The sequence below is a fragment of the Neocloeon triangulifer genome, unplaced genomic scaffold (assembly GCF_031216515.1).
Source record: "Neocloeon triangulifer isolate White Clay Creek 2 clone unplaced genomic scaffold, ASM3121651v1 ptg000012l, whole genome shotgun sequence".
NCBI lineage: Eukaryota > Metazoa > Arthropoda > Insecta > Ephemeroptera > Baetidae > Neocloeon > Neocloeon triangulifer.
This window is the reverse complement of record NW_026775554.1, coordinates 1,995,682-2,016,015: the sequence shown is the minus strand read 5'-3', so window position 1 is coordinate 2,016,015 and position 20,334 is coordinate 1,995,682. Positions and strand designations below refer to the sequence as shown.

Genomic DNA, 20,334 nt, shown 5'->3' with positions numbered 1-20,334 from the left:
ATATTAGTGAAGCCATAAAAAGAATTGCGTGAACTTTTGCAGCCTCATCAGCCCACTGAGAATGACTGTCAAATTATCTCCACCAACGGATCAAATTTCGCCCACCAACTAAAAATAAGCGAAAATATATTTTCAGTTTTCGTGTCGCGTGAAAATCAATCAATTTATGCGTTGGCCCCGATCAAAAGCTCTTATTCGCGTGAGCAATTTTTTATTTTTTTTGTAGCGTTCGTCGTTTCTATGCCTACCGCAGAACGATATTTCTTTTTTGTGTTTCGAAAAAAGATTAAGGAGAAAAGCGCGCGGCGACAACAAAGAGATAACAATTGCTAATTAGGCAATCATGCAAATACAACAAACAGGATGTGCGATCAGAGAATCGTAATAAGCTTCCTGTTTATTAAGTAAACCGAAGATATTTTAATTCCTTATTAAAAGAGAGAGAGAGAGAGAGGAAGAAATGCGTTTCCGCACTCCAAATTCAGCTTAGACAAGAAAATGCTATTTTGTTCTTTAATTAATTTTAGTAAAAATCGATACGGGAACGTGGCTTATTTAGAAAAAAAATGTCTTTTTATTGATAAAATCTTGCACTTTATATCACTTTTTTTTGCATAAAACTTCTAATGAAATATTTTTTTAAATGTTTGTCCTCTGATTTTAAAGATGAAATTTTTGCGCCTTTGATATTTTCAAAAGTTGATTAAAATAATTTCTTTACAAATAATTTTAAATTTGAATACTTCCAATGTAAATAGCAATCAGGTGGTTTTGAATTATTTATATTAGATTTGAACTCTACGATCTTCTGCATTCTTTCTAACAATTTCCAAACAAATGATTGCCTTTATTTAAATTAAATATCAAACCCACTTTTTATTTGCGTGCTTTTTTATTTTAGAACATTGAAAGATTGAAGCTGATCAGCTGCAGAGGATTTGAACTTCAAATTCAAACAGTTTTTTTTATATAATATCAGTAAAAAATCGTTCCAACTTAGTGAAAATGTTCTTGATATCGGCGACTACTTAAATGAATGTTTACTTATAACTTAGATAAACACGCTTCAAATATTTTATTGGCTCTATAATTATTTATATTATTATTTTATCACAAATATTCAGCCAATTTGTGAGTTTATTAGGGAAATTTAGATTGTCTCACATCACGACATACAGAGTTTGTCACGAAAATAGGTCCGGTTGAATTATTCACAAAAAACGAGATAACGCAAATAGTTCATGGCGGCGGTTCTTTCTTTCTCTTTTAGTAGCGCGCATAGGAAACGCCTCCAGTCCAGAAACTTCGCTTAATTATTATTTAAGCGCAGAGGAAAGAGTTGCTAATGGAAACGACTCGCTTGTCACACACACGCGGTTCGGGCAAATATTGCACAAAAGCCAAACCTGCGAGTCATTTTTACTTGCGTTGTTTCCTGATAAGTGAAGGCATGTTGTGAAACGAGGAAAGAAATTATTCCATTCATAATCATGCGACCAATGAACGTAAAATTCAGTGAAATTTATGAAAAATAGATGCAAAGAAAGAAATTTCTTTGATTATAACATGATTTTTAAATAAAGTTTGAAATTAAATGAAAGAAATTATTACGATTACTGATTTGTCTACAAAAGAACCATTTTAAATAAAGTATATTTTCAAAAGCAATAAATTAAAAAAAAGTAAATTTCATCATAATTAACAGCAAATATCATTTTAAATTAAGATCAAAATTAAGATGTAGAGAAAGGCTTCTCCACGTCTTCAAATAGGCATAAATTATAATTAAAATATTCCAGGAAAGTCTTTTTTAAGCAAAATACCGAAATCAGTCAGTTTTAACAAATAATATATATTTATATGAACTTAAATTTATCAGATGATATTGTAAGCGAATTAAAAAAAAGTACATTCATTGCCGATTTTTTTTTTAAATGGATCATATTTACAAATTGTAGCATTTGTTGAGAAAAAATTGAAATAAATGCAATGAATCGTTTTCAAATTAGAGAGGTGAAAAAAAGATAAAAATCAAATGTTATCTCTGAAGTAAATCAAATGTTTTGTGTGGGCGCAAAAGGAGCAGATAACTTTTTCACCGCGTTAATGAACTTGAGCGCCGACGAGCCTCTCTCTGGCGCTCACACATATAATAGTAAAATGCACAAGTCATTATGTTGGTTCTTTTAACTTTTTTATTCGGTTGCGCGGTGGCGGACGGCGATTGGTCCTCGGCCGGCGGCGGCGGCGGCGGCGGCGGCGGCGGCGGCGGCGGAGTGGAATAAAGCGACCGCGTCTCAAACCAAGACCCCCTCGGCCCAGTCAGCCGCACCAGCCGACACGAAACACACCTGCTTCTCAGCCGAGACCTCACCGATTGTAAGAATTTTTTCAATTTCACTTTTAAAAGATTACTTTTTTTAATAATTTTTCATTTCTAAAATTCTGGCAAAATCAGAAACAATTAAATTTATAAATATGTGCGAAATTTTCACTTTTAATTTTCGCAATTGCTCAAACCGGTCAGTCGAATGGCTTGAATTATTAGGAAGTGGGTTTGGTGAGAGTCAATTTGGGCAATCAACCTGACTGTTGCCGCAGGTGGAAGGAAACGGTCGCAACAATTTCGACATCTCAATAATTTAAAATTTATTTCCTGATAAACCAATCAAAATTGCATCAAATTTCTTTCTTTAAATTGTTAATTTTTTCTTTCTTTCAATTTTTGAATAATTGTGCGACTCTTGCGTGCACACGAATTATTCAAATCGAAAGTGCCGCATTAAAAATTAACTCTGGCGTGCTCTATTTTTTTTTTATTTTCCATTTCGTGCCGCTAATTTGGGTTGTTACGCGCCAGTGGAAGCGGAATTTGGAATTCCACCCACAGCGCGCGGTCACGCCACGGTGCACACCCGGATTTTCTGCATGTTTTCACCGCAGTTGGTGCAATTTTGTTGCAGCTTCGAAAGGACGAATTACGAGAAGAAGATGCCGATCGACTTTTACTACATCCCCGGCAGCGCCCCTTGCCGCGCCGTCCTGCTCGCCGCCAAGGCCGTCGGCGTCGAACTCAACCTCAAGCTGACCGACCTGATGGCCGGCGAACACCTCAAGCCAGAGTTCGTCAAGGTCTGCCATAAGCATTTTTACAAAATTTCCATCATTCCAAATTAGAATATATAATTCCAAGCATTTTTATCCTTTTTATGGCCAACAACGAGGCCAGATTTAATCTTACAAAAATATTGATTTTCTGGCTCTATTATTTAATAAAATGTTTGGCGTTTTACCAAAATTTAATTTCATATTTTGTATTTTTCCAGCTGAATCCCCAGCACTGTGTGCCTACCATTGATGACAATGGATTCGCCCTGTGGGAGAGGTGAGCTTTTTTATCTTTAATTTTTCCTCTCCCGTCTCGCGGGTTGATTATAAATCTTCTTCATATATCAAACCTACTTGAATTCTTTCGACCCTTATTCGTCTTTCATTTGACCGCGGCCTGGGAATTGAATCTCCCCTTGCATCAGAAGTGTTCTCGTCTCTTGTCCCTTTAAAGTTGGAAATTAATTTTATCAAAATGAAAAGAAATTTTGTTTTAATTTTAAATAATTAATTTTATTCGCTTGAGAATTTTAAATAGGAATTTCATTGGACCAATGTAAATGTCCACGTCTGGCAGTATTTAATGAAAAGTGTTCATCGCTTTTTATGAAAATATTATTGAAATTTCTTCATTTTTGTGTACGTTAAGATCACCATCAAATAAATAAAATTCAAATTTTCAAGTAATGGCTTAAATAATAGTACATAATGAACTGAAAAAATGTATGTTACAAAAAATGAAATGGGCCAACAGATTTTTTTAAATCAAAATTCAGATGGTCATTGAATTATTAAATTAACGTTAAAATTGTTTGTAAATCTAGCCGAGCCATCATCTGCTACTTGGCGAACCAGTACGGCAAGAGCGACTCACTCTACCCCAAGGACCCTAAGAAGCGCGCGCTCGTCGACTCGAGGCTCTACTTTGACCAGGGCACTCTTTACCAGCGATTCGCTGACTACTATGTAAGTGACACCAAATTTTGCTCAAAATACGAGAAATGATAATTTTCATTCAAAAATATAGCCAAATAGAATGTAATTTAAAAATTTTTCTAAAAACTTTAGAATTTTTCGATTACACAATGTATTTTTTAATTGTTTCATTAAGCAAACTGTATAAAATATTTTAAATTCCCTCCAATTAATTGCAAATACTTTAAAATTAATTAGTAAATGTGTTCAAATAAGATTTTTTATCAGTTTAAAATCTCAATTTCAAACATCAATTAAATGAATGAATTTTGGTTATTATTTTGGATCATTTTTGTGCAGTACCCGGTGATGTTCGGCGGCGCGCCTTACGACGAGGCCAAGCTGAAGAAGCTGCAGGAGGCTTTTGAGTACCTGGACAAGTTCCTCGAGGGCCAGGACTGGGCGGCCGGAAGCGAGATGAGCCTTGCTGACATCTCTCTGGCCGCGTCCGCCTCCACCGCCGAGGCCGTCGGCTTTGACGTGGCCAAGTACGCCAACGTGTCCGGCTGGCTGGCCAAGTGCAAGAGCACCCTGCCCGGCTACGCCGACGCCAACCAGCGAGGCGTTGAAATGTTCAAGGAGATGTTCGACAACCTCACCAAGAAGTAAATCTCACTCAGTATTCACATTTACAAAACTCATATTACTATATATTTTGGCACAATAAATTATTTTAAGGCTTTCCAACATAAACAAAGTGTTTTTCCATTTATTCCGGGATCGACCAATGTTTTAATTTAAAAAAGTCCGACAGGCAACTTAAATTTACTCGTAATCGTTACGGCTAATTAATAAAATCACAAAAATGCAGTACTCTGATTGCAAATCAATGATGGCACCGGCCCACTTTTGGACATTTTTTTTCTTCTTCGTAAAAAGCGTTTTCTTTAATTGAACAAGTTTGACAATATCCCTGCAATTAACTTTACAACCAGCAGACTCACTTGAATATTCTGAATACAACCGTTTCCATTTTTTCCTTTCTTAGTCAACAGGTAACAGCTCGTAAATTCGTTTATTTTTTTTTTTCATAATAAGATCTGCATATTCCAGTTAGGTCGACAAACAGTGAGCCTCGTTTCAGGAACAGCTGTCATAAAGTGCAATCTTAAATTTATAAATCAGTCTTGTTTCACTTTCGTGCAGAGAAGTGTTAGCAAGAAAAGTCGCTTGGCTGTCCCTAGTTTTCCGAATACACTTTATGCCAGCCAGGGCCTGACCTTAACAACTACATATACACCTACCACGCAAGATCTCGAGATTAAAAAAGAATCAACTAAAAGCTAAGCATGGCACAAATCCATCCTTCGACGGCTCCTCCATTAAATACACTGAGCATATTAGTTAGTTACGGAAAATTCTACTTCCAGTGGATCGAAATGGGCGAACTCAGGGCCACGTTGATTTCCTCCACAATCAGCAGCTGCACAAAATGTTTAATTAAAATTCATCCCACAATTATTTATCGGTCCTTTCTTTACCTTATTGGCCAAGTCGCAGGTGAACTCGGCCGCCTTTCCGTTGAGGGTGACCAAGGTCACGTTGGAGGCCACGCCCACGAAGGTGACCTTGCCGAGGACCAGACGCTCCTGGTAGCCCCACCACTGTGGGGTGCTCTGCAGCCATCCCCACCCTGAGGTGAAGTTGGCCAGGCTGAAGTGGCCCTCCTCGAAAGTGTCTGCAAATTCCATAATTATAAATACAAACATTGGTGAATTTTTTATTTAATCCTCACTGAGGGAGTCGCCGTCGTCCCAGTACATGAATCCAGAGGCGGCACCCTCACTGTCCGGAACCACCAGCAACTCAACAGGATTCTTTCGGCTTTTAAAAAATATTATAGTTTTGAGGGTGGATTTTCTTTTTAATTTGTACCTGTCAATGGTGGTGAGGTTGGCCGCCTGCGTGGGGATGATGTGGCCTCCGCGCAGGACAATGGGAATGATGCTGAGGGGCGCTGCAAGTTGGAGCCACTCGCCATTGCCCGAATGCAGCAGCTGCAGGTCATGGAAGTTGTACCAAGTGCCCGTGGGAAGGTAAGCAGAAACAGACGTCTTGCCCTGGATAGATCAATGAAATCAGTTTTGAGGTACAAAGCATACATTTTTTTAAATAAAACTTTGATAAATTAAATTAATATCAAAATTAATTTCCAAAAGTTTCAATTCTCAATTATAACTCAGTTTAGAATTTTTTCTAATTGTTAGTGTTAAATTTCCTAAATATTGTCTTTTTTAAAATCAAATTTGAAAATTTACCTTTACAATTTATTATTTTCTAAATTGAGGATGTCTATCTAAATTACTGCTTGAAAAAATGTTTATAGCTTATGATAAGGTAAATTTAAATAACAGAATCCTTAATAGTTGAGCCTCAATTGGAAATAAAGACTTTCCTTCTTTTTTATAACTACTATCAACTATTATGTGTTTGCTGATATCAAAGTAAATTAGCATTTTAAATAAATTATAAATACTGACTTCATCTAGAATTGGGACGAACATGATGGCCGCGCCCCACAAGAACTGCTCGTCAATGTCATAGGTCTGCGTGTCAAAGGGGAACTCAAAGAAGAGGGGTCTGGCGACTGTTGCGCCTCGGACGTGCGCCTGCCAAAAGAGGCCGTACAGGTAGGGAAGCAGCGAGTAGCGCACCAGCAGCGCCTTCCGCGCCGACTCAGCCACCTCAGGTCCCAGGGCCACTGGGTCTTGTTCCTGAATCAATCAATTCACCCTTAGTTCATTTCCATAACAAAAAGTTTTTGTTTTTACGATTCCGTCATCGGTGTTGTGGTTTCTCGAGAAGGGGTAGAAGGCGCCGAGCTGCACCCAGCGCTGACACAGAGCGGCTGTCGTGTTGCCATTGAAGCCGCAAATGTCAGCGCCCATCAGCGGAACACCAAACATGCTGAAGCTCAGAAGCTCTGTACAAAAAATTCAGAGAATATTTAAAATTTGTTAAAACAAACAAGCAGAAATATTCGTTTCAATTTTTCTTAAATGAATTCTGATAATGAACTTCAACAAATTCCTTCTGAATAAAAAAAAAAATGATTAAAAATTACTTTTGAACTTTCCAAGTAGTATAAAACTCATGAAAATCTTTGAATTATTATTATTATTTTTTTTTTTTTATAAATTATTAGACAAAAATCTTCAAATTTAGTAAAAAATCTCAAGCAAATTTTCCTTTTAAAGAGTTTAAAATTAGTGTCTGATTTATTTGAAAATAAAGGCAATTAAATATTTCTTTTGCAAATTGATGAAAATAGAGATTTTGCTTGAAATGAATTACAAAACACCGTAGAAATTAAAATAAAACATCAATAGATTTATAAAGTAGAGGAAGGAGTTTTTTAAGTGCTTACGGGGAAGAGTCTTGCGCATGTCGTACCAGGTGGAGTAAACATCCCCACTCCAGTGGCCGGCATAGTGACCCTGACCGGCGAAGGTGGACCTTGAGATGACAAAGGGTCGCCTCTCCCTGATCTCAGCCATGGCGCTGCATCCCAAAGTCAGTCAAAAACCAAATAATTTCAGTATTCAAAACTCACAAGCTGGTGAGCATGGATTCGGTGAAGCCAAACAGGTTGTGCACGTCGTAGTGCAGACCTGCGTGCTGCACTGCAGACATGCACACAGTTTTATAGCTCAACTTTCCTCCCTGGACAGCTGGCAGGTATGGTGGATTCTCCCACTGGTTGTCAGGACATCCGTCCTTCTGCCCGTCATAGAAGTTGGAAGGTTCATTCATGTCCTACATTTGGAATTGATGAAATTTTTGAATCATGTAAATATCTATTTTTATTTAACTGAGTAAAGATTTAATATTATTTAATTATAAGAAATATGAAATTTTTTAAATTCTTACAATCCAAGCCCCGTCAAACTTGATTTGGTTGTGCAGGAGTTTGAGTTCGTCTAGCCAGTAGTTGACCGTCTGCGGATTGGTAAAGTCGGGCCAGACGGTTGCATACTTATTCCAAACCTTGCCAACAAAGGGCAGATCTGACTGGTTCTTGATGAAAATGTCCAACTCGATTCCTCTCTCGTACGGGGCGTAGCTTCCTGCTGGTTCTCCAGAGGCGATTCCAGCGTCAATCAGAGGAATGTAGTGACGCCCAGCCTTCAATTGCGAACAATTAAAATTTGGTCCCATTATATTTCACTAGACAAACCTTGTGCAAGTCATTAATGAACTCGGGCAGTTGAGCGAACAGTTCATTGTCCCAGGTGAAGTCGTTGCCCCTCTGCATGTAATCCAAGTCATTCCACTGAGTGTCCTTCAAGACAAAAGTAAAATATAAATGGACTGGTAACTTAAAAACTGCAATGTTTGGATTGAAAAAGAACTTTCGAATAATGTGTTTTAGAAAATTACTTTAAGATTGTCTCAAATCCGGGCCTTTCAACTTTAAAGCTCCATTAATATTTGTCAAAAAATGAAAATTTATCAAAAATAATCTATCAAAAATTCTCAAGCGAAATATAAAATTTAGATTTCTAAAAATTTAAAATGATTTTATATTTTAAATTATTTACAATTGGAATGCCTGCGTCAATGGTTCTTTGCAGGACTTGCTTGGTCTTCTCCAGGGTCTTGTAGCCAAATCTGCACTGGTGGTAGCCGAGGCCCCAGTACGGAGGCATGTATGGCCGGCCGATGACCTCTGTGTACTGAGCCACAACATTCGAAGGTGTCGGACCCATGAAAAAGTAAAAGTCCAAAATTCCTCCGATAGCTCTGAAGGTGATTGCCGGCGCTGGTTGCAGAATGACGTCTGCAAAAGGAAATTTTATAACCTAAAAATAATAATAACAACGGTAATTTGTACCCATGGCATTGCTGTTGAGGAGGAAAACTCCGTGGCTCTTGCCAGACTTCTCCAAAACCATGTAGAATGGGTGGCTCCCGTACAAATTGGTCTGAAAAAATGAAAAATGATTTGAAAATGCAAGAAATTTGATTAATAAATTACTCTCTCTTGCGGGACAGAGTCATGTGTGAAAAGGGTGAAGCGCTCCCAGTGAGTGGACAGTCTGAGGGTGGAGCGGTGCTCGCCCAGGCCGTAGATAAAGTCTGAGGGCAGCAAGGACGAGATTTGCAGAAACTGGTTGGCGAAAGTGAAACCCTCGGTGGAGGCAGTGTCAAAACTGAACACAAAAATCAAGAGTAAATATTGTAGCACACAATCAGTGACAATATGTTTACATTGTGCAGTTTGTTTTCTTTCGGATGACCTTGAAGCCCGAGTGCGAGGGGTCAATGACCACTTCGTAATCTCTCTTGGGGAATTTGCCCTTGACCTTTGGCACTTCTGGGTACGGAGGCTCAAACCGGTTGTGGTGAGGATCGTAAATCTGTCGACAAAAGATAAATTTGTTTTTCTTGTTCATATTGCTTGTGTTCAATTTTAAAGCCTAAATATGAATCAGAAATTTTAATTTTGAAAATTATTTTCAATAAAAAGAATGCAAAGTGTTTTCTCAAAATTTGAGCCTAAAACAAAAAGATTATACTCAAGCTTAGTTAAATTGGTTTGATTTTTCTTTTTAATTTTAATTCTAACCTTGATGCGCAGCCTCTCCTTGGTCTCCATTTTGATGTCCATCCTGAGGATAGGGATGTCCTCAGGGTATGGAGAGAAAAATTCCCTCTTCATGTAGGCCGTCAGCCCCCACTGGGCCTCGGTCACGTTGACGTACTTGTAGCCGCCGAAGTTGCGAGGGAAGAAGCAGTACGGCACCTCCAGGCTCTTCTGCAAAACCAAATTGTTCAGCCAAAATAAATTTAATGAAAATAAAAATAACAAAATTACGTGGTGGTTTTCACCGCGGGGGCTGGCGAGCCTTCTGGGGACCCAGCAGCAGCCCCTGGCCTCGCACTTGTCCTTGGTGGCGCCGCTCTCAGGGTAGCAGTCGAACATGAGCTCCGGGGGTGTGTTTGCGCAGAGAGTGGCCCTGGGCGGGGCCCCGAGGGCCACCGGGACCTCCTTCTCGACGGGCAGGGCGAGGGGCTCCTCGATGTCGTCGTAGTTGGAGGGCGGCGCGAGCTTCTTGCGCAGGTACTTCTGGTTCTGCAGACGCAGGTCACCGAAGAACTTGCAGTCGGCGTAGTAGTGGTCGCCGTTGGCCGCCGTGTTGAGGGTGCGGCCGGCGGCCAGCATGTGGTGCGCGATGATGGCCGTGGGCAGGGCCAGGCAGCACAACACGAACAGCGAGCCCACCACGATGAGGCAGCGCTTCGAGTTGCCCGTCAGCACCTCGTCGTCGCCGTCCTCGGAGAAGAAGTCGTGCGAAAGGTCGTCGACCCTGTTGAGGTCGGACGCGGCCGCGATCGGCTCCGACTGGCTCGGCAGCTCTACCTGGTCACTCTGCTTGACCTGGCCGCCGCCCCGCAGGTCCTTGATCTGCCGCAGAAGGTTCTTCACGCTGTCCCGCATTTTGCCGCCGCGGGTCGAGTGCTGCTGCTGCTGCTGCTGATCCTCACCCAGCAAACATTGAACCGCCTCCACTGACTTTTTCGCCAGACCCTCCGACTTACCCAGTTTCTTCGCTCAATTGCGTAAAAGTGCACGATTATTACTAACCAATCTTCTGCTTCTTCTTTTTCTTTTAGCGTTTTTCTTTCTTTTGCTCTGCTGCTGTGCAGTGTGCTTTGTAATCGATAACGGCCGGGCGACTCGCGCGAGCCACAGCTGACTGCCAATGTTGCCAACATGACACTAACACTGTTTGCTTTTTTTAAAGGTTTTAAAGGTTTAAAAAACCTTAAATCTTATGAAAATGATATTCTTTTTAATAAAACTGTAAATATATCTACTGTTAATTGCAGAAGACTTCAAAAGACGCCTAAACAAAGGATTAATTTCCATTGGTAGTTGGCCACACTGCTCAGTGGCCAGGCAGCTTGTTTACATTTTGCAACTCGCCAGCTTTGGAGCTCTCGAGTGAAGGGAAAGTAATTTGTTTGCCCATTGAGGTTTTCAGCTATGAATCAGTGAGTAGAGGCCGAGGCACGTAACTTTGTACGTGATTCTTGTCACAACCGGTTTCTATATGACATTTAAACGAAACATCACGAAACATAAATGCACATTATTATAATATTGTTCCCTAATTATCTACATCGCATTGTCATAAAAATAAATTGATTTCTTCAATTAACCTCGAACCTAGTGCATTTATTTCGCAAGGTTCTATTAATGATAGATAGAGAGAGAGGCACACAACCTGTTTTAAACAGTCGTCGGCCTCTTTGAACAAACACGACAACACGTTTGTATGTGTATGTAAAGCGTACGTGATTGATGCACCAGAGGTTTACGTGCTCTCTTTGACGTATGCAAAAAAAAACTCCTCCTTTAAATGGATGTGTGTTTCGTCTGTGGTAAATTCCCTTTCCAGTCCAGACAGCATATATCCTGCTCCGTATAAAAGCGTTCAGGGTTTCTTTAGCTTGTTTAGTTAAAGGGAACATTTTACAGAACTATGATTGCGCTTCGGACGACTCGAAGGGCGGCGCTCCTGAGCAGAGTGGCCGCCAGAAGCTTTGTCCGGACCACCGTTGTTTGCAAAGAAGCTGAGATCACCAAAACCGCCCCACCCGCTGAACCAACCAAAAACGCGATGGACTCGATCAGAATGGGTGAGTTGAGAGTTCAGAAAATTTTAACAAATGAAATTAATGACTAAATTGAATTCAGGTGGCAGGAGTCACGCGCCGAATAGGTTGGAAAAGACCTTCCTGGTTTGGTCGGGCAGGTACAAAAGCGTCGAAGAAATTCCACCCACAGTTCCGTAAGTAACTTTCTCTCAAATAGAGCAATTGTTTAAATGACGGAATCAGGGAAGAGGCGATCGAGAAGGCGAGGAACAAGGCGCGCATCAGAATCGCCAATTATTTAATTCTTGGCACCATCGTCGCTTGCGTTGCGTGCGTCATCAGCGGAAAGCAGGCGGCCGAACGCGGCGAGAGTGTTGTCAAGATGAACCTGGACTGGCACAAAAAGTACAACGACGACGCCGCGGCTGCAGCCAGTGCAGCCCAAAAGTAACCACGCAAGATGGAATCAACTGAAAGGCTGTGCTTGTAAATTATTTCGGAAATGTGTTTGTTTGCAAATTCTAGTGTACAATTTATTCAGAGTACTCAATAAATGATAAACAACATAAATTACGGTACAAAACGGTGGTTCATGGCTTCTTCTTGATTACTAAGTCTTTGAGATTGAGATGAACCTTTTCTTTGTGTTCCGGAGGCACCGAGTTGAAGCAAAACCTCTTGAAGGCTTCCAGTTCGCGCTCGTCGTCGTCGACGGCGTCCAAGTCTATGTCCTTAGGGGTGAACACGCTTTCTGCAAATTCAATTCGTGACAAGGGGAATTTACCGGCACACTGTTTTGGCACCAACCAACTAAATTCCACTCTTCGCCCTTTTTCCCCTTCTTCTTCTTCTTCTTTCCCCCGGCAGTTCCCTGCGGAACTTGCCCGCTAAAAGTTTTTCTTCGCATCAGACCATTTCCTCAAAATGTTACAAACAAACAAACTTACTTTGGAATGACGTTGCCGTTCAGCATTACGCCTGTGGAAACAAAGAGCAGATTAATAAGGACACCGACCCAGCCCACCCCACAAGCGCGTGAGGTCGAGGTCAAGACTTAACTCACCTCCGCCCGCCAGGTGAGGGTGTTTGAGCGTGCCGTTGGTTTGCTGCCACAGGCCATTGTGGTTGTTGGCATAGTTGTGGGCGGGCGCCTCCTCGTCCATCAGCTTGCCGGTGTCCACCACTATCACATTCGGGTTCTGCATGCCCACTAAGAAAAAAGGATGTGCAATCAGTTTGGGTCGAATAATTGAATAAAGTGACATTTTTTAGACACACAGTTAAATTCCTCATTCCAATTTAACAGAAAAAGCCCTATGACTTTTGATTTGTAAAGGTTTGATTGTAAATTCAAACTTTTTTCGAAAAATGCCCAGATCTACTATTTTTAATGACCACACTAATTTCCATTTCAACTACTTCTTTCTTGCATAGGTTTCTGAGAAAATTAAGAATAATGTCCATTTATTTCAACTCGAGGTCTTTGTCTTTTGACTCTAATAATTAAAATTTTCGAGCTAGCTACAAAGTTGTGAATCTGTTTTCAAACTTTTAATCAAACTGTTCGAGAGCAAAAAATATATTTCCCATGTCCAGAAAAATATTTCAAGTGTCCAAATCAAAACTATTTTAAATCCATTGTTGCAGTTTAATTAAAACTCACTGTTCCTCATCGAGCCCATCTGCGCCGCATTCAGATTGTGCTGCTGATATGAGGATGGAGGCAGCGGTTGGGGCATGTTGACGATCATGGTGCCCACCTGTTGGTAGCCGCCCTGTTCCTCCTTCCGCACAGGTGGCGGTGGCGGCTCCACGCGCGCTATTCTCGGGCCTTCCACCTTTTCACAAACAAATGGATTATTTATTTTTCCAATTTCCAGTTAAAAAAAACCTTGGTGATTGTAATTCCCGGGGGCAGTTTGATGTTGTGTAATGAGAACTGGCCGTCGTGCTGGTTTTGCTGCAGGGGGTCCTCTTGGAAGCCCCTGGTTGGCACGATGGGTGCTCGGAAGGGGCCGAGTTTGGGTTGTTGCGCGCAAAAGTCGCTGACGGACATCTCTTGGGCAGGCGCCCTGGCTGTATACGGAGGACCCATGATGGGTGTCACTGTCACGTGGGGCTTCGGCACAGGCTGGTACGGATTCGAACTCACCATGACTGTAAAAACATTTTATCTCAAATGTTAAATTTTACAAATAATCAAAATGGTACATCTCTCTTGCTGCATTTGTTGTTGGCTGAGAACATAAGACTGGGCGAGTGGTTGAGGCGCGGGGGGTGGCACAGGGGCAGGCTCAGCTTGCTTGGCCCCCTTTTTTTTCTTGCTCTTCTTGGTTTCGGGGGCAGGTTTCTGCTCGGCCTGTTTCCCTTTGCCCTTGGCGTCGTCTTTAACTAAATTTGATAAAAAAAATGTTTAAACAAAAAACTTGGAACTGTTATAAGTGCTTTGAATCTTTTTAAATGACAAACTTTTAAAGAGATAATTTGATTTCCATTTGAAATAATTAAAAACCTTGTCCGTTGACGAGAGTGAAGAGGACCTTGTCGTGGTCAGGCGTGTCCCCTTTCAGGGTGATGGTGACCGTGGGCTCGGAGCTGCTGGGCTCCATGACCCTGCGGATGGTGACCATCTGGGGCTCCTTTTTGCCATCGGCCTTAGGTGCAATTTGGATGCTCGATGCTTGTTTAGGAACTTTGATCACAGCTGCGGGTGGTTCGGGTTTAGCCACTTTTTTCTCCACTTGGCCGTCCTGCAGCTGAAAAAAAATCAATTCGTTTAAAGGTTAAATTCTAAGAGAGAAGTTGCAACCTTTTTCATCTTCTGCCTGGCCTTCTTGGCAGCCTTCTTTTCGTCTTTGCTGGCGCTGTCGGTGCCTTCGATGAACTCGAGCAAATCATGCAGAGACCTGTTGTCACCGGGATTCTTCTCCTTCACCTTGGTCTCCTTTTTACTCTGTGGAATCTGAATTTGGGTTACCAAGCCTGCCCTTTATCTTAAAAAACTCACAACTTTGTGCTCTGGGGTGCTCAAACTTTTCTCACTAGACGTCGAAGAATTTTTCTGCTTGGTTTTCTTGCCTGGCTCGGACACTACAGGAGGAGGAGGAGGAGGGGCCTGTTTGCCTTTGCCTTTTGTAGCAGCTTCTTTGCCCTTCCCAGTCTGAACATCAACCTTTTCACCTTTCTTTTCCTTGCCACCCTTGGGCTGCTGTTTGCTCTGCTTCTTATCTGATTCACAAATAATTACAATTATATTAAGATATTTATTTAATAATATTGTCAACTTGGAAAAATGCCGGAAATTCCATAAATAGGAACACCAAGTCAAAATAATCACTTCTTATTTCATTTGAAAGATTTTGGTATAAAAAACGCTTTATTATTTTTTTCCTACCTTGTGTGTTGTTTTTTACATTTGCTTGAGTTTGTTTCGCAGTACTTTTACTTTCCACACTCTTCTGTTCTTTCACTTTCTGCTGGGGTGGGGGGCCTTTGGTGTTCTGCTGGGCCAGTCCTAACTGAGAGAGCTGTTTCAACAGCAGCGAGGAGCAAATGCTGCAGCTGCACTGTTTCTTTGTTCCTTTGTTGTCGCAGAGATCAATTCGGAGCTGAGATACCATTTTGCTGAGGTTGGACACGTTTTTCCTTAACAAAATAATTAACAACTTGGAATGAAAGATAAAAATAAATATTACTCGTGAACAAGGCCTTCCACTCTTTTCCACTTCTCAGAGATGCCCGTCATGTGCTCCTCTAAGGTTAAAAGTCGCTGGAAAACTCCGTAAAATCCACCTTTGTCTTTCTGATTCAAACAACCTTGCAACTTTGGAAAGGAAAATTAGTACGGCTTTGAATGGGGGGAAACGGACGTACTTGACTAACAAACTGAGGGATCTTGAGCTGCACCACGGGGTCCGAGTGGACACACCTCTCAAAGAGCAGCCTATTCAAGTCCTCCCAACCCATCCCGAACATGGCCAAGTGCTGCTCCTCCAAATCCTTCAAGGCCTCAGACAGACAAGTGGCGCCGCTGCTCAGACTAGCGTAATGATCGACCAATTCTAAGCAAAGGTTTCAGTAACAATGTCAAATTTGGTTCAACTCTCACTTGTTAGAAAATTTCGTGCAACTTGAGAGGGCTGGCCTGCCTTTTTCAACAGCTCCAGCAACTTTACTTTGACTTCTATCACATACTCTTGCACTTGAGACTCCAAAAACAGCAGAACCTGCTGCGAATCCTTGGCACATAATCTTGAATTTGAAAATAATTAAGACAGGGATAACATCTTAAAAGAAATTCACCTTTTGATGACTTTCACAATTTTGCTGGCGTTCTTTTTGACGAATTGCTTGCTGTCCTCGTTGGTGGCGTGATATGCGTGATTAAAATACTGCCGAACTTCCATCCAGTCTGCTTCAGAGAAGTTCGATTTTGGATCAGTTGGCCTAACGAGGAAAGATATTTACATAGAATCTGAATTTTATGGAAAAAATCATCTTGGATAAACCTCAGATTATCCTTGCAAAAGCCACTGGCCAGCAGTTTGGCCCAGTATTGTTCCTTAAGCTGGTCCTTTTGTTCCTTGATTTCTGTACTATTTTTCTTCTCACTTTTGTTGCTCTTATTCTGATTTTGAGACGAACTAGTCTGACTGCTCTGTTGAGTGGGTTGCGGAGGCGGCAGCGGCTTTGTTCGAATGAATTTTGCTTCCATCTGAAATTTTGATAATTTTATTTTTGCACAGCAACCAAAGTCAACTGCCGCTTGTACCACATTTTTCTGCTTTTTCTTTTTCCTCTCTGTGGGTTTGCTTGCCATGTTGAGACGATTCTGTTCGTCCGCTTGTCATTCACATGAAACTGAAGTCAGGAGGAGATAACCTGAAAGGCATTAAATTTCTGCGTTAGAACCAATCGATTAAAGGCGTCGTTGATGCAGATTTTTTTTTTTATCAGCAAGTCAAAATCGAAATATTCGTATGAATGCAAGGACAATAACAAAGCGAAATGCCCGGACGGCATTAGTTTGCTCAGCCGGAACAATAGCTTTGAGCGCGCTTTCGCGAGCAGCCCGAGCACCGTTTTCAAAAACGAAATTTCCAGCTTCAACTCGCGGCAATCGGCATTTCAGTGTCACTTCAGCCTACCGAAATATTGTGTAAAAACTTTAGGGAAGAAGTTCCTCGGCGATCATGAGCGAGTGTTCGAAGCAACGATGCCAGGGAGCCCAGGGAGCATGGCACAATGGGAAACCTGTGGTAGTTTTCAAGTTGAAAGTGTGCAGTGACAACATTAGTCTGGCAACAGCGCACGGCATCCAGACGACCAAAGTGATACCAACATAACATTTACAGCCATTTTTATTATTTCCACTTTTAACTCTATTTTTGCAAAAATTACTCAATTTAAATGCAAATTTTTATTTAAATAATTTATTTTGATTTTTTTTGCGTGTTTTGTAATTATTTAATAAGTAAATATGGGTTGGTATAAAACCGTCATGTTGGCAACACACGACTTATTTGCGATCAAGATGCAGTTGATGGTTGTTGCTCTCCATTTCTAGTTCTTTGTTGCAAGAGGATTCGAATTCGAAATCTGAAAACATCGGCCTAGTTTTGAGAGCGTTTCGTTCAACCGTTACAGATTCGGATTGCTCGTTAGTTTGGCTTCAAATTGCAGGCATTCGTTTAGCGGAATCGCAATCGCAGTGCTGTCAATTCCTAGTCGAATCTGTTAGGAGGAATGGCTTGCGCGACTTTGAAGCGATCCCTTGATTTTGATCCCGTCCACAACGGAAGACAGACCAAGAGGCGGAGGTGTTCTCCTCTGCAATGCGTCTCTCCGAAGCCGTCAACCTCGACGGCCGAAGAGCCCGTGAAGACCCCATCCATCTTCGAGCAAGGAACCCCCGCCCTAAGGACTGGTAAGAATCTTTCCCTTTTACGGAGTGTCGCAAGAATTTTTTTTAATCTCGTCTCAATTGGAATTCGCTATTTGAATCTCGTCTCAATTTGAAATCACTATTCGCAGATCGCATAGCTGCCGATCTGAGCAACGAGATCCGCCGCCTGCAGCGGCTCAACAAGCTGCAACTGGACTCGGGCGAAGATTCTTCCAAGGACTCGTCTTCCTCTCAGGACAGCGGCCCTGAGTCGCCCGACAGCTCCTCTCGCGTTTCGAGACTCATCCAGACCCAACCTTGCGACCGCCCCCTGTACACCCTGAAGCAGGTAATTTTCTCCACAATTTTAAATAATTTGAAATTTTAAAAAATTTGGAACTCTTCAGGTGGAAATGATCTGTGAGCGCATCCTGAGAGAGCGTGAAGTTGAACTGCGAGAGGAGTACGAGCGCATCCTGCACGCCAAACTGGCCGATCAGTACGAGCAGTTTGTCAAATTCACCTATGACCAGTTGCACCGCTCGAGGCCCACTGCCGAACCTCCCAGTTGTGAGTCTACAGAAAATTCCCATCAGATTGAAATTAACTTGCTATTTGTTGCAGATCTTTCGTAATTATCGGAGGAGACGCAGAACTACACTTTTTGAGTGCATTTTTGTATATTAGAAAGCTGCTTTGGGCAGTCGAGAAACAAGCCTTAGAAAAAAAAACACACATAATGACATGGACATGGAAAAAAGTCTGTATACACAGGAAGGATTTTGTTTGTGCTTCAAAGTCTGAGATTTACATTCTTGTATTTATTCTCCCCGGTTGATTGGAAAATTTTGGTGATCCTTGTTTATTTCGTCACCGCATTCCGACAACAGACGACTTGGTAGAAGAAGAGAGAAAACCAGCTTTGGTTGCAATACCTGTACATACATAAGAAGATTCTCACGAATTGTGCCAAGTGATCAAATTCTAAATTAAATCTAAAGTGTAAAAGTTACAAGTGGTTTATCATTGGTTTGTTTCTCTTTGTATTCTTGCAGATTCGGCACAAGAATTTATTTGACTGCCTTAATTTCTCACTTCAGAGATGATTGCTTCGAATGAGTGAGTTTGTTCGAACTAGGTTTAATTTTAGAGCGGGGGAGATTTGTGATTTAGTGCCATCCGTTATCACAATATCGTAAAATGATACCGAAAATTTTCTGCGCTAAGACTTTGATTTTGCCTTCCTTGTCACTTTGTTGCCCCCCACGAGAGAGAGAGAAAGAAAGAGATCCCGAGGCCTTTGAAACCTGCCGGGCTATGATAACTTTTCAACAAGATTCCCTGAGTTTGGCACATTGTAGGTTTAGCTAAATGTAAGATGTAACATGCGATAACTTTTGTAATTTTGCTGCTTAAAAAAGATTTGTATGGAAAATGTGTTATCATTTGCAAATAAATAATATGCACTAGCCTTATTTCAAGTAATCTTATTGCACCCTTAAAAAAAACAAGTGTGGGAAAACTCCAATGAGATTAAGTGAGTCTGACAATGAGCAATAATTAAGTGTGTTGATGAACTTGGATTTAGTATGGTCAATCAGAATGCTAAAATTAATCTTTACAAACAGTGCACGTCATTTTGGTTTGAAAATTTGATTTAATTAAAAATTGATTTATTTTTCCAGTTTATTTCAATGTATCATAATGTTATCTGTCAAACGTGGGCGCTGAGCCGGTTGTATACCCTGCTGATTCTTATCTGCCCTGGATTGTTATTAATTTGTGAATAAAACAAGATTATATTTTTGACAAACAGCGCCGCAAGACCAGAAGGAAATTTGGTCCAAGGGAGAGCGCCTAATTTTGATGCTGATTTGGCGCGATTGATTCTCAGGTAACAGTTGAAAGTAAGAAAGAGACCACAGCACATTGTAATCTAAAATCTGTACATCTTAGACTTTTTCAAATCTCAATTTATGTATTATGATTTTTATCTATTCTTTTCTCAATAAAATTTGGCTGTGAATATACGTCACATAAAAAGATTACTATTTTTCTTTTTTTCCCACAATTTCATGCAATTTTTCAAACGTAATTTTCCTTCAGATCAAATTGCTTCATTTAAAAAAAAAATTTATCAAATTATTTTTTTTTTTTTTATGTTGAGGTAATCGTGAATGGAGAGTCATTAGATTATATGGCAGCATGATTGTTTTTTTTTATTTTTCCAAAATAGTTCACACGATTCGATAGTCCAATACATAATTTATTTCATATAATACGCTTTGTATTCTCAAACATCGCATGTGATATTATACATAGACAGAGAATAGGTGTTTTTGCTTGGTTTCACATAAGATTCGTACACCAGAAGACAAATGTAAGATCCACAATGGTTTCTTTTTCTTTGCAATTAAGTCTCACAAACAACAAAAGCCAAAAGCATTTCATTGCGTTTGGAAAACGATTCGCAAAATGGAAAACGCGCGAGAAATCCGAGCGAAAAAAAATGCGTCTCGAAATCTCTCTCTCTCTCTCTTAAGGGTATGTTTCGGATAACAAGGAGCCAATTTCAATATGTGATATTATACAAAAGTCGCAATAAAAATACGCAAATCCCAATATAATTCCCGAGTCAGGTACGTCGTTATATATGCCAACAACCGTTTGCTCCCCATCACAATCAAAAATAAAATCTGCAGACGCACGCCCTGCCTGCGCTAACCAACAACAATATTTTAGGTTTCTCTGCCTTCAAAACT

At 40.8% G+C, this 20,334-nt stretch overlaps 5 protein-coding genes across 10 annotated transcripts; 3 read left to right on the top strand and 2 right to left on the bottom strand.

The window, feature by feature from the left end:
- Positions 1–2,224: 2,224 nt before the first annotated feature.
- On the top strand, positions 2,225–4,780 carry LOC132196370 (glutathione S-transferase 1-like). Its single transcript, XM_059618952.1, has 5 exons — positions 2,225–2,379; positions 2,964–3,132; positions 3,327–3,385; positions 3,933–4,074; positions 4,384–4,780. The coding sequence occupies exons 2-5, from the start codon at positions 2,992–2,994 to the stop codon at positions 4,690–4,692; spliced, it is 651 nt and encodes a 216-aa protein (XP_059474935.1). The 5' UTR covers positions 2,225–2,379; positions 2,964–2,991; the 3' UTR covers positions 4,693–4,780.
- Positions 4,781–4,783: 3 nt separating this feature from the next.
- LOC132196368 (lysosomal alpha-glucosidase-like) lies at positions 4,784–10,754 on the bottom strand. The gene is made up of 16 exons (XM_059618949.1): positions 9,902–10,754; positions 9,653–9,841; positions 9,295–9,443; positions 9,062–9,236; positions 8,918–9,008; positions 8,625–8,863; positions 8,261–8,365; positions 7,954–8,208; positions 7,637–7,839; positions 7,451–7,584; positions 6,855–7,006; positions 6,564–6,797; positions 5,959–6,143; positions 5,819–5,907; positions 5,565–5,761; positions 4,784–5,506 (listed from the first exon to the last, which is right to left on the bottom strand). The coding sequence occupies exons 1-16, from the start codon at positions 10,523–10,525 to the stop codon at positions 5,444–5,446; spliced, it is 3,084 nt and encodes a 1,027-aa protein (XP_059474932.1). The 5' UTR covers positions 10,526–10,754; the 3' UTR covers positions 4,784–5,443.
- Positions 10,755–10,925: 171 nt separating this feature from the next.
- LOC132196371 (UPF0389 protein GA21628) lies at positions 10,926–12,276 on the top strand. Of its 4 annotated transcripts, none has more exons than XM_059618954.1 (4): positions 10,926–11,082; positions 11,570–11,730; positions 11,789–11,882; positions 11,932–12,276. In XM_059618954.1, the coding sequence occupies exons 1-4, from the start codon at positions 11,075–11,077 to the stop codon at positions 12,137–12,139; spliced, it is 471 nt and encodes a 156-aa protein (XP_059474937.1). In that variant the 5' UTR covers positions 10,926–11,074; the 3' UTR covers positions 12,140–12,276. The 4 variants fall into 4 exon arrangements, with proteins under 4 accessions (XP_059474937.1, XP_059474938.1, XP_059474940.1 ...); XM_059618955.1 differs by having other exon boundaries at positions 10,974–11,098; XM_059618957.1 differs by having other exon boundaries at positions 10,987–11,110.
- On the bottom strand, positions 12,183–16,972 carry LOC132196369 (uncharacterized). 3 transcript variants are annotated; one of them, XM_059618950.1, is made up of 18 exons: positions 16,836–16,972; positions 16,460–16,569; positions 16,197–16,402; positions 15,991–16,134; positions 15,797–15,939; positions 15,562–15,749; positions 15,384–15,511; positions 15,083–15,333; positions 14,696–14,916; positions 14,498–14,650; positions 14,201–14,444; positions 13,900–14,079; positions 13,580–13,845; positions 13,352–13,526; positions 12,752–12,898; positions 12,636–12,666; positions 12,496–12,575; positions 12,183–12,439 (listed from the first exon to the last, which is right to left on the bottom strand). In XM_059618950.1, exons 2-18 carry the CDS (start codon positions 16,505–16,507, stop codon positions 12,279–12,281), a joined length of 2,766 nt encoding a protein of 921 aa, XP_059474933.1. In that variant the 5' UTR covers positions 16,508–16,569; positions 16,836–16,972; the 3' UTR covers positions 12,183–12,278. The 3 variants fall into 3 exon arrangements, 2 of the variants coding, with proteins under 2 accessions (XP_059474933.1, XP_059474934.1); XM_059618951.1 differs by lacking the exon at positions 16,836–16,972 and adding an exon at positions 16,768–16,786; XR_009441755.1 differs by having other exon boundaries at positions 12,423–12,439; positions 12,636–12,668; positions 12,749–12,898.
- Positions 16,973–17,201: 229 nt separating this feature from the next.
- Positions 17,202–19,047, top strand: LOC132196584 (akirin-2). The gene is made up of 4 exons (XM_059619343.1): positions 17,202–17,614; positions 17,722–17,921; positions 17,980–18,142; positions 18,197–19,047. The coding sequence occupies exons 1-4, from the start codon at positions 17,434–17,436 to the stop codon at positions 18,205–18,207; spliced, it is 555 nt and encodes a 184-aa protein (XP_059475326.1). The 5' UTR covers positions 17,202–17,433; the 3' UTR covers positions 18,208–19,047.
- The last annotated feature ends 1,287 nt before the right edge of the window (positions 19,048–20,334 follow it).

What these genes read in the sequence shown, in the direction of transcription:
- LOC132196584 (XM_059619343.1), top strand. Translation starts at nt 17,434, where the DNA reads ATGGCTTGCGCGACTTTGAAGCGATCCCTTGATTTTGATCCCGTCCAC. An exon ending in AACCCCCGCCCTAAGGACTG is followed by an intron (nt 17,615 to 17,721) that starts GTAAGAATCTTT and finishes CACTATTCGCAG; the next exon opens with ATCGCATAGCTGCCGATCTG. An exon ending in CCCTGTACACCCTGAAGCAG is followed by an intron (nt 17,922 to 17,979) that starts GTAATTTTCTCC and finishes GGAACTCTTCAG; the next exon opens with GTGGAAATGATCTGTGAGCG.
- LOC132196370 (XM_059618952.1), top strand. Translation starts at nt 2,992, where the DNA reads ATGCCGATCGACTTTTACTACATCCCCGGCAGCGCCCCTTGCCGCGCC. An exon ending in TCAAGCCAGAGTTCGTCAAG is followed by an intron (nt 3,133 to 3,326) that starts GTCTGCCATAAG and finishes GTATTTTTCCAG; the next exon opens with CTGAATCCCCAGCACTGTGT. An exon ending in GGATTCGCCCTGTGGGAGAG is followed by an intron (nt 3,386 to 3,932) that starts GTGAGCTTTTTT and finishes TTGTAAATCTAG; the next exon opens with CCGAGCCATCATCTGCTACT.
- LOC132196368 (XM_059618949.1), bottom strand. Translation starts at nt 10,525, where the DNA reads ATGCGGGACAGCGTGAAGAACCTTCTGCGGCAGATCAAGGACCTGCGG. An exon ending in TTGACGCAGGCATTCCAATT is followed by an intron (nt 8,366 to 8,624) that starts GTAAATAATTTA and finishes TTTGTCTTGAAG; the next exon opens with GACACTCAGTGGAATGACTT. An exon ending in GGACGACGGCGACTCCCTCA is followed by an intron (nt 5,762 to 5,818) that starts GTGAGGATTAAA and finishes TGGAATTTGCAG; the next exon opens with ACACTTTCGAGGAGGGCCAC.
- LOC132196371 (XM_059618953.1), top strand. Translation starts at nt 11,455, where the DNA reads ATGTGTGTTTCGTCTGTGGTAAATTCCCTTTCCAGTCCAGACAGCATA. An exon ending in GATGGACTCGATCAGAATGG is followed by an intron (nt 11,731 to 11,788) that starts GTGAGTTGAGAG and finishes AATTGAATTCAG; the next exon opens with GTGGCAGGAGTCACGCGCCG. An exon ending in GAAATTCCACCCACAGTTCC is followed by an intron (nt 11,883 to 11,931) that starts GTAAGTAACTTT and finishes TGACGGAATCAG; the next exon opens with GGAAGAGGCGATCGAGAAGG.
- LOC132196369 (XM_059618950.1), bottom strand. Translation starts at nt 16,507, where the DNA reads ATGGCAAGCAAACCCACAGAGAGGAAAAAGAAAAAGCAGAAAAATGTG. An exon ending in TTTTGCAAGGATAATCTGAG is followed by an intron (nt 16,135 to 16,196) that starts GTTTATCCAAGA and finishes TTTCCTCGTTAG; the next exon opens with GCCAACTGATCCAAAATCGA. An exon ending in CGAAGAGTGGAATTTAGTTG is followed by an intron (nt 12,440 to 12,495) that starts GTTGGTGCCAAA and finishes TTGAATTTGCAG; the next exon opens with AAAGCGTGTTCACCCCTAAG.